The 11,101-nt window shown below is 37.8% G+C and overlaps 1 protein-coding gene across 1 annotated transcript in view; it reads left to right on the forward strand.

The window, feature by feature from the left end:
• ABCA12 (ATP binding cassette subfamily A member 12) overlaps positions 1–11,101 on the forward strand; it is a 214,616-nt gene that overhangs the window by 157,271 nt on the left and 46,244 nt on the right. Inside the window, exons 24-32 of the mRNA XM_007935860.1 lie at positions 188–517; positions 1,606–1,675; positions 1,764–1,898; positions 3,257–3,403; positions 4,496–4,682; positions 6,314–6,532; positions 7,750–7,946; positions 8,955–9,115; positions 10,766–11,002. Of these exons, the coding sequence (XP_007934051.1) occupies positions 188–517; positions 1,606–1,675; positions 1,764–1,898; positions 3,257–3,403; positions 4,496–4,682; positions 6,314–6,532; positions 7,750–7,946; positions 8,955–9,115; positions 10,766–11,002 (1,683 nt within the window). The remainder of the gene's footprint in view (positions 1–187; positions 518–1,605; positions 1,676–1,763; positions 1,899–3,256; positions 3,404–4,495; positions 4,683–6,313; positions 6,533–7,749; positions 7,947–8,954; positions 9,116–10,765; positions 11,003–11,101) is intronic.

Consider the following 11,101-nt stretch of genomic DNA (forward strand, 5'->3'; position numbering starts at 1 on the left):
ATCAGTACAGGGGTTCTATTGATTTAACTTGGCAAGCATGGGCAAATATTTGATTCATGTAAAGCATTACAATGCTCTGTCCAATTTATATGATGACTCTTATGGACATTTTAGCATGGTGCAGAAAAAATTGCTGTTTGGGTGCCTGTCATCTTAAGCAGCAGCTAACGAACCTTCTTTCTTCCAGTACATGAAGATGATGGGTGTGAATTCCTGCAGCCACTTTTTTGCCTGGCTTATAGAGAGTATTGGATTTTTATTGGTTACCATCATCATTCTCATCATTATACTGAAGTTTGGCAATATTCTTCCCAAAACCAATGGGTTTATTTTGTTCCTGTATTTTTCGGACTACAGCTTCTCAGTTATTGCCATGAGCTATCTTATCAGTGTCTTCTTCAACAACACTAACATCGCAGCTCTCATCGGAAGCCTCATCTACATCATTGCCTTTTTTCCATTTATTGTTCTGATTACAGTTGAGAATGAGCTAAGCTATGTAGTGAAAGTATTCATGGTGAGTCAACTATTGGAATGGCCAGTGTGTGTTGAATGGACCTTTTATTTTTAGCTTCTCAAACTGAAACTTCACTTATCTGAATTTAATAGTTCAATGGTAGCAAAATAAGCTTCACTATCCTAATGATAGTTTTTTTTTTCCTACACTGCTGTGCACTCTACAAGTATAAGACCGTATTAGAAGGAAACCTTTCCCATACAGTTTCTAAAACCATAGTATGTGATGCTATTTAGAAATTGTTCCTGAAGAAAATGAGTTAAAATGGAATAGGTCATGTTTTAGTGACCATCAAAAATTCTAACTTCTCTCTTCCAATTCCTTAAACATCTTAAAGCCTCTATTCCTAGAATTATTCCTGTATATGAATTATTCTCATGGTTTTCATAACATACAATATAAATTCCAAGAATAAAGACAAATGTATTGAGAGCATATAATCAAAAGTTAATTCCTTTCTGCCTTTTCAATTCAAAATACTAAGTTAATTTAGAAATTTAATGAAATTAATGATTACTGGCTTTGAAATTTGGCAAATAGAAACAAATCTCATTTTTAACTGAGAGCCATATTAAAATTTTGCTGTTTAAGAAAGTAGCTTCCACCTAGCAATGACTTTTGTTCCTAGTCTAGGATCAACTACTTTGAGTTTAAACAAAATTCATATCTGTAATTTGTTACAACTTTAAATATTCAGATTCAACCAATTATAATACTTTTATTCATAGTACTTATTTGTCTGAAATAGATCTATGAAGTGAAAACATCCCCTGTCCCCTGAAGTCTTCACTGAGATTTTAATTTAAATTGCTGAGTGACATTTTATGAGTTTAGTTATATATTTTGGAGTTTTGACAAATGTTTGCCAAGTTATAATCACCCCGCTTTTGTGTTTGGCAAGTTTTCACCTCTATTCCCTCTTCTCTTCTTTCAGATGTAGCATATTTGGTCAGGGACCTCCATTTTTAAATACACTTAAGAGCGTGAGTGTCAGGTCTATCCGTACAAGTGTCCAACATTTTAAGTTCCCTCTGGATGAAAGGTGTGGAATCTACAAGAACTATCATTGCCCTTTATTATTTTCACAGAGCTTGCTGTCTCCAACAGCCTTCAGTTATGCAAGCCAATACATTGCACGGTATGAGGAACAGGGCATCGGTAGGTTCACTTTCTTTAAACTGCATTTTCATCTTTTACCACTGCAATATGTTGCACAGGAGAACACTTATCTGTGTTTACTTTTTAGGTCTTCAGTGGGATAATATGTACAGTTCCCCAGTTCAGGATGATACCACCTCGTTTGGCTGGTTGTGCTGCCTAATCCTAGCTGATTCGTTCATTTATTTCCTTATTGCTTGGTATGTCAGGAATGTTTTTCCAGGTATGGACATGTTTCCTATAGATCTCTTCTTTTTGTGGTTGTAATTACATAAGGGGCATAGTAGTTCAGGGGTAGCATTCTCTCCTTCCATGCGTAAGACTTGAGTTTGATTCCCAGCCAATGCATCTCATGCAGTCTTCACTCATCTGTCATTGGAGACCAGTCACTCTTCTGAAGGAAGATTGAGCAAACTACTTCCCTAGAGATACTGCCTTGGAAACTGAAGGAGGGGTCGCTATGAGTCAGGATCAACTCCACGGCAGTGAGTTTGGTTTTGGTTTGATGATGCTGAACAAACTTCAGTAGAGCTTCCAGACTAACGTAGACCAGGAAGAAAGGCCTACTGATCTACTTCTTAAAATCAACCAATGTAAATCCTATGGATCACATTGGTTATGATCACAACCCACCATGGGGATGACACAGGACCACACTGCATTTTATTTCGTTGGTCATGGGGTTGCCTTAAGTTGAGGGCTAACTCCTTAGCAGCTAACAACAACAGCAATCATTATAAATAGGCTAATAAATATTTTCTAGAACTTGATTTGCAATGTATAATATCTAAAAAGAAATACTTGACTCTGAACATAACCAAAATTTTACAGGATGAGATAATTCACTGTTGAATTCCTTCTCTGATACTCCTTTAAAAGATGGAGTAAGTTAGAAAGCATGGAAAGGTGTCAAATCAATCCAGTCTTTCCAAATAGGAATATAAGGTGAAAACAAGTCTCCAATTGCAAGCAGAATTAACCAGATTTTAATGGAAGAGGGTGATTTGAGTTTCTTCTTTTAGGTCTCAAGTAATCACCCTTTTTTATATACTTGGGTGTTTTCCCATGAAGCTTTATTATATTTGTACATTTTTCTGATGCTGTAAAAATGAATAAAAGACATTCATTTATATGAAATATAAAAAGACATTTAATTTTTATGAAATGTCTGAAAAAGACAAATATAGAGAGACAGAAAGCACATCAGTGATTGGTTGGGATTTAGAGTAGGAGCGGAGGTTATTTACACGTGGTCTTGAGAAAACTTTTAGGAATTATAGAACTGTTCTAAAACTGGATTGTGTGATTTTTTAAATTATTAAAAATCATTTAAATGTACATTTACAGTGGGTAAGTATTGTGATATATAATTATAACTTAATAAATCTATATTTTTTAAAGTATAAAAGAAAAGTTGTCTTTTTTTACTTTGCCTTGGGAAATAAGATCATTCTTCAGTTTTATATGTATATCAAAAAATGTAAAGTATTTCCTGAACCATATATAGTATATTCGTTTCTAACTTCCGGTGCTTAATATTAGCAATTAATTAATAATCCTTTTAATACATTTTTATTACAGGGACATATGGTATGGCAGTTCCATGGTATTTTCCCATCCTCCCTTCCTATTGGAAGGAGCAATTTGGATGTTCAGAGGTGAAGCATGAAAAAAGCAATGGCCTTATGTTTACTAATATCATGATGCAGAACACCAACCCATCTGCTAGTAAGACAAGTAGGTCAACAACATGCATTATTATGAGAGAAGTGATATAAAAATTACGTGATTAGTGATTTTAATTAAGTTTTTCTAAATGGCAAAATTATCATCCTTTTAGTCATGGATGGCTATGTCTACACATATGTGTTTGGATTCTTATGGGGATTAAATTGTGGCTTTTTCTGGGCTCATTAGTTCAGTTGGTTAGCATATGGCACTAATTAGGCCAAGATTGCAGACCGCTTTGTGGTCCAGTTAGATTCACACAGTGAAAAATTTCGTTCCTTGGCCACAGTCTACACCCCTAACTCCAGCCATCTGTCACCAGTCACAAGGAGTAACCAAGTAACAAGTACGGATAATTTAGCATAACCTATTACCAACAGTGGAAAAATAATTCAAAGCCCTTTTTTGGGTCAGTAGTGTCATCTTTATGAGGTAAGAATGACCGATTTATGTGATCCATGTGTGATGCCTGAAGGAGATGTAGGTAGTAATTAATAAACTGGAATCTATAAACCACAGAGTGAGCCTTATCACTGTACAATCACTCCTTGAAGACATTTATTTCATAAGTCAAAATTATCCTGCCCAGATGGAGGGAGGACCAAACCTCAGGTTGTTATTTTGAGTATGTGAGCTCTGTGGAATAAAGGACATCTCATGATTGTGGTACTATAGTGCCTAAGGCATTTGACTGCTAACCAGAAGGCTGGCAGTTCAAACCCACCAGCCACTCCTCGGAAGGAAGGTTGGGCAATCTACTTCCATAGTGATACTGCCTCAGAAACCCGAGGGGTCGCTATGAGTCGAGTCTGACTCGACAGCACATAACAACAGTGACAACAACACCCAATTGAGGCTGATTTTTCCAACAGAGAAGGGTGATATAACTGTTAGAGAATGTGGTTCCTCCACTCTTATTTATTTAATAACCAAGTGAAAGAGGACCAGTGACTATAATTGATCATTTATCTCTCAAAATTTTTAACTTAAAGGGTTGAATTTTTATAGTATTTAATTTTTAATTAAGAAAAATATAACTATGCTGAATCACCTCCATTTGTGAGCTTACAACTGGTCTCTATTTCTCTCTAGGTCCTGAATACATACTTCCCTCCAACATTGAGCCTGAACCAAAAGATCTCACAGTTGGAGTTGCCCTGCATGGAGTCACAAAGATCTATGGCTCAAAAGTTGCTGTTGATAACCTCAATCTGAACTTTTATGAGGGGCATATTACATCCTTGCTGGGGCCCAACGGAGCTGGGAAAACCACCACCATGTATGTTACTTTTCAACACTTACTGCCATGGATGCATATTACTTATTGCATTCATGCAATTTTTTTAGCTCTTTTATAAAACATAAAGCTATTTTATACCCTGGATGAAGTAAGACAGCTCAACTGGACTACTATGGAGTAGTCTCAATCTGAGGTCCCAAACTGTGAAACCAAAGGCCATACCAGACCCAGAATCTAGGTTTTATTTGATTCATCTAGTGTTGGCTTACATATTACATCTGAAAAATTTTGATTCAATTCTAAAATCTTTAAATAAGGAGGTTGTTTTTTTTTTTTTCTTTTTATAATAAAGAAAAAATTGGCCTCCTTTAAATAATATTAATTTCTGGTAACGCTGAATCCTAGATGGAACCCAGTGGCTGGAGCTTATTAGGAACTGGTCTCTTAAATGAGGCATCTGCTTTCTGGTTTGTGCCCAGTCCCCGCCAGTCTATACAACCTCAGGCGCCCTGTCTGTTTCATTTCTATCCTGGTCCATGGATAAACTTGAGTTTGCATCCCCTGGTATTAACCCATTGGTCCCCAGCTGCCCCATGACCCCTTCCCTTGAGTCAAAGGAATTCACCAGTTATCATGGAACAAAAAGGCAAGGACAAGTACATGGTTGTTTTGCTCCTTTCTCACTTAACTAGTATTTTCCTGTCTCAGAAATGGGTGTTCCACATCAGCGTAACTGCAGAGTCAGCTCTAAGATGCTGTTGCTACTCTAACCCTTATTTGAGAGAAAAACAAAATGTCAGTTGCTGCATATCCTATTTAGTATCATCATGATTAAGCTCAGTGACTGCCAAGACATATTCAGATTATTATTTTAATTTGTAATTAAAGGAGACAAAGTAAGTTTATGAAATGACTGAACATGCAGCCCCTCTTGTTCACAAGACCTATTTACATTTATAGTTGACTTTCTAGTGAGGATTAGTGTTTAAAAGGCAATATTTCAAATGGATAATGAGAGGACAACGAAGAAAAGGGATAAGAAAGGCTTTTGAAGTTTTGACTTTTAGCTGACAGAGTACTGTTTTATTTTTGCGTACATAAAGATTTAATATGAAGAACTAAATATGTTATTTGTATTTCACTGTGTTTTGAATGTGGCTATTCTATTGGTTGTCTATTTAATCCTCAAGTGTTTATTGAAGGCCTATTATGTGCAAGGCACTGAGTTACACTCTGGGAGAGAGTAGTGAGAAAACATCCTCTCAGTGACCTCTCGAAGCTTACCTCATAGTGGAGGAGACAGATGTTAAATAATTGTCCATTTTCTAACCATCTGAAAGAAGACTGGAAATTATCTAGAAAAGTATACTTAGAATTAGAAAGCCCAACCATTTCCGTCATTATTACTACCACTACCCACCACCATCACGTGTTAATCATTATCATTATGTATGTTCATGTGATTCTAAATTGTTATCAGCTCAAAAGAAATTTTATTTAGTCCTAATAATTTATTATTAAAATTATTTCAATTCAATTTCATTTTATAACTTGACCTTTCCTGAGGAGCTATGCTGTAACAATATTTGCTAGCAAACCAAATATATTTAGTCTTAAAATCTAGCTGAAGTGCTTGATTCATACCTGTTTTATCTTTTCTTTATTTCCAGTTCAATGTTGACTGGGCTGTTTGGGGCCTCCACAGGTACCATCTTTGTTTATGGAAAAGACATCAAAACAGACCTAAACACAGTACGGAAGAACATGGGTGTCTGCATGCAGCACGATGTCTTGTTCAGTTACCTCACCACGAAGGAGCACCTGCTCTTATATGGCTCCATCAAAGTTCCTCACTGGACTAAGAAGCAGCTGCACGAGGAAGTAAAAAGGTGAGCTATGACAGTAACGAGAACGTGAGTTGGCAAATCCTCTTGAAAACCTATAGCTTGATCGGTCAAGCTGTGGTAATAATACCAGCAGGAAATGTTTTATCATGAAACTGTCACTTTTTAGTTTTTCTACCTCTCTGGTACTACATACTCTCAATTTCAATATTCTTACCAGCCATTCTTGTATATTGGAATTGTTGAAGTCTCTTTGTCTCATATTGCCCTCAATCCTCTGTTTCTAATCTGCTTGCCTGCTGTACTGGTTCAAGCCCCCTTACTAGATTCCCAACCTCTAATCTCCTCTCATACAATCTATCCTTAAAAAAGCAGCCAAGGTAATTTTTTTAAACTGCAGATCAGACCTGTGACTCCTAAGTTCAAGACCACCTAATGACTTCCTTCCACACAGTGGAAAATTCAGGATGTCCTTCCTTATAAAGACCTACAAGGCCCCACATGACCTGCTCCTCAGTCCCACTTCTGATATCATTTCCTCCCACTCTTTCCCTCATTCACTCCATCTAAGTACTCTGGTCTGGGTGGTATCCTTGCCTTTGTTAGGCCTGCTTGAGCCTCAGGGCTTCTCACTTACTGTTCCTTCTGCTTATAGTGCTCTTCCCAGATAGCCCCTTGGCTTCCTCCTCTACTTTTAAGGTCTCTGCCCAAATATCACCTTCTCTGAGATGAACACCATGTATAAAAGAGGTATCTAAAGTAACACGTTCTAGGCACTTCTTATCTCAAGCATCCTGCTTTATCTATTCTTTAGTGTACTTATCACCACCTGGCATATTATAAACCTGCTTGGGAATATGTTTATTGATTGAATTTCCCCTACATCCTGCACCATACACACACATACTAGAACATAATCTCCTGTGGGTAGAAGCATTAACTGCTCACTGCTTTCTCCCAGTGCCTAAAATAAAGCCTGACACAAAGAAGTCAGGTACTCTACAAATGTTTGTCAAATGAGCGAATAAAATAATAAAGTATATCTTCCCTTACATAGTCTCCTGGGTATTAATTTTGTATTTCCAACTACATAGTAAATAGTAGGAAACTATAGGTCTGTGAAACATCAATAGTCCTTTGTACCTTGCTGAGCACATTATAGTTGCTTAGTAAATACCTGTCACTTAGGGTAATTATTATATTTTCCCTCTGTTCAAATATTCTTTCTGTAAGTTATAAACTTCGTACATTATTTTTCAAAGGACTTTAAAAGATACTGGACTGTATAGCCATCGTCATAAGAGAGTTGGAACATTGTCAGGAGGAATGAAGAGGAAGCTATCCATATCCATAGCTCTTATTGGTGGATCAAGGGTGGTCATTTTGGATGAGCCATCCACTGGAGTTGACCCATGTTCCCGCCGAAGTATATGGGATGTTATATCCAAGAACAAAACTGGTATGAGTGCTTTCTGTAACTCCTCCACCCCATCATCACAATTTTGTCCTCTGGACTAGACACCCGCAAGAGGAAGTCTTTTTCTTTATGTGTCTTTTAAATATCTATGATCGACTCTCCCCCTCCCAGGTCTTCTCCCAGGTAAATTTCTGGGTCGATTAGTTGATGTCTATAGAGTGCACACTGTGAGTTGAGCACTTCACAGGACTTTTTAGACAACTTACAAATGCAAGAAACAAAAAAAGTTTCAAATTCTACCTTGAGGAGCTTAGAATCTAATTAGAGGTACCAAACATACACAAAGGCAAATAAACTGAAAACAGACTAAGTAAGTGCTAACAGGATGTGAGGCAAAGGAGCAATCAGAGTGGAGTGGATTAATCAGAGAGGAATATTCAAAAAGTCTTTTAAAATTATTGATTTTTTTTATAGCGAGGAGAGAAAAAAAGTAAGGAAAGAAGGAAGGGAGGGAAGGAAGGAAATGAAGCCAAGCATGCAAAACTCTGACAGACTTCTAGGAGTTGCCAGTGTCCACACTACAAATGATGGACACTGAGCCATCCAGCATAATAAATGCTTGTTGTCAACTTGTGTATAAAATGTTCCCACAGAACCAGGGAACCCTTCTTCTTTGATCATTTTGGAAGCTCCTTCTGGTCAGTTGGTTTTCAGTTAACTCATAAAACATTACTCTTCTCCTTATAAACGACAAGACATATGCATTTTTAAAAAACTGTAAAAATGTGTATTATACATTTGCCATTTCAATGTTTTGCACATGTACAATTTAGTTATAACATTTACCATCACCAATAATCTTGGCCAAATTTCCCACCTGCATAACCCAGAATGCATGGCTTCTTAAGTAAAGACTCCCCCTTTCTCCTCGCTCCCACTCCTGGTCACCACTAATAAAACTTTGTGGCAGGACATACTTTGCTAATTGCAGGCATTTTGGAACTGTATCTTCATTTTTCATACTTTGTTGTTTTTGTCTGTATTTTCAAGCCAGAACAATCATTCTGTCAACACACCACTTAGATGAGGCTGAAGTCCTGAGTGACCGCATCGCCTTCCTAGAGCATGGTGGACTTCGGTGCTGTGGGTCACCATTCTACCTCAAGGAGACTTTTGGGGATGGATATCACCTCACACTTACCAAGAAGAAGGTTTGTAGAAGAGAAAATAACACCTCATTATGGGGTCATAAGTTAATTTTATATATAAAACTGAGGCAATGTCTTCCTAAAGCCATTGGTGAAATTCATAACTATGCTAGTTAGTGACTCTCTAACTTGAGCAAGCATCAGCGCAATCTGAGGGCTTGTGAAAACTCAGATTGTGGACCCCATCCTCAGAGTCTCTGATTCACTGGGCTTGGGGTGAGGCTCCAGAATTTATAGGTCTAACCAGTTCCTAGATGATGCTGGTCTGAGGATGTTAAGAACCTCTGTGATAGAGCAATTATCATTTGTATCCTAAGGTGAAAGATCAGCCATGGAGTCTCCATACATTTCTGTCTATAAGGTTAAAAATTGGATGTTCTGGCAAATTAAGAGAATATGAAATTATGCCTTCACTTCTGATCAGAATTCCTTAAATGATAGTGTGAAGACTATCTTGAACATGCCAACAATGTTGTTACATCTTTTGAAGGACAAATATGTTGAGTAAAAACCACTGTACCACCTAAAATGGCATATGATGTAAAAATATGATGTACGATTTATATACCGTTAAGCAGATTTTGATTACCCCCATTTATTTTATAGCTGATCAGCCTGATGTGACTTCTAAAATACATAAAGTGGTTCACTGTTGTGTTCATTAGTTAATTCAAAAAAATATTTATTAGGGGTTTACTATGTCTTACTATGTGCCCAAGCACTATTCTAGACACTGGACATGTAGCAGTGACTAATAAGATTATAATCGCTGGCCTCATGACAGTTATATTCTGATGGAGAATAAAAAAAAAACCTCATGTGATAAAATCAATAGGGAATTTCTTTAGTAAATTAAAAAAAAAAAAACATTTGTTTTGAGTCAACTCTGTCTAATGGCAACCCTGCTGAGTGTCAAAGTTGAACTATGCTCCACAGGGGTGAAATTTTACAAAGCAGATTTGTTTTACATTCAATAGTTCATATGTATTTTGTTTTGTGACACTGGTTACATTCCCCTCAGTGCAACATCTCACCTCCGGCTTCCTCCCTGTGGCTACCCTTTCCTTGTGCACCAGGCTTTCTCTGAGGTGCCTCTGACTGGACTCAAACCCCATTTGGTTAGCAGCTGAGTGTGTCGATCACAATGAAGCACCTTCCAGGGACTCCATTCAGTCTAGTAATAGGCAGTTATTGCTATGGGCAGAAATAAAGCAGAAATGATGCTGGGCAATGCAATTCTAAGTTGACTCTCAAGGAAAGCATCTCTGAGAAAGTAACAGCTGAGCCAAGAGGTGAGGGAATGGATCATGTTGAAATCTGGGGCAAAGAGACAACACTGGCTAAGGCTCTGAGCCTGGAGTACTTCCACAACAGATAAGAGACCAGTGTCACTAGAGTAGAGCAAGTAAGAGGGAAGGTGGTAGCTTATGAGGTCAGAGAAGGGGCAGGGTGGGGTGGGAGAATGGAGCTGGTGGCTCTGCAACTTGTAGAGCACTTTCAGGTCCCTGAGTGGAAGAGAGAGCTACTGGAGGAGTGAGATGGGATCAGACCTGGGTTCAGTGTGGCCTAAAGAACTCATCACCCTATGACTTGGGTCCTTGGCCACCGCAGTATGAGGAAAAGCAGTTGTTTAACTTCTCTTTTTACCTCTAGAGTCCAAATCTAAATGCCAATGCACTATGTGACACAACGGCTGTGACAGCAATGATCCGATCACACCTCCCTGAAGCCTATCTCAAGGAGGATATTGGTGGGGAACTCGTTTATGTACTTCCTCCATTTAGCACTGAAGTCTCAGGAGCCTATCTGTCACTCCTCAGAGAGCTGGACAGTGGTATGAGTGACCTCAACATTGGGTGCTATGGCATTTCAGACACCACCGTGGAAGAGGTACACCTGGACTTACTATTTTTTATAAACTGATATGATTTTGTTTCCTTTTAAAAAACTATGTATGCTATAAATAAATAAATTATATACATATATATA

Source organism: Orycteropus afer, unplaced genomic scaffold (assembly GCF_000298275.1).
Source record: "Orycteropus afer afer isolate SDZICR_OR568_19922 unplaced genomic scaffold, OryAfe1.0 scaffold00002, whole genome shotgun sequence".
NCBI classification, from domain to species: Eukaryota; Metazoa; Chordata; class Mammalia; order Tubulidentata; family Orycteropodidae; genus Orycteropus; species Orycteropus afer.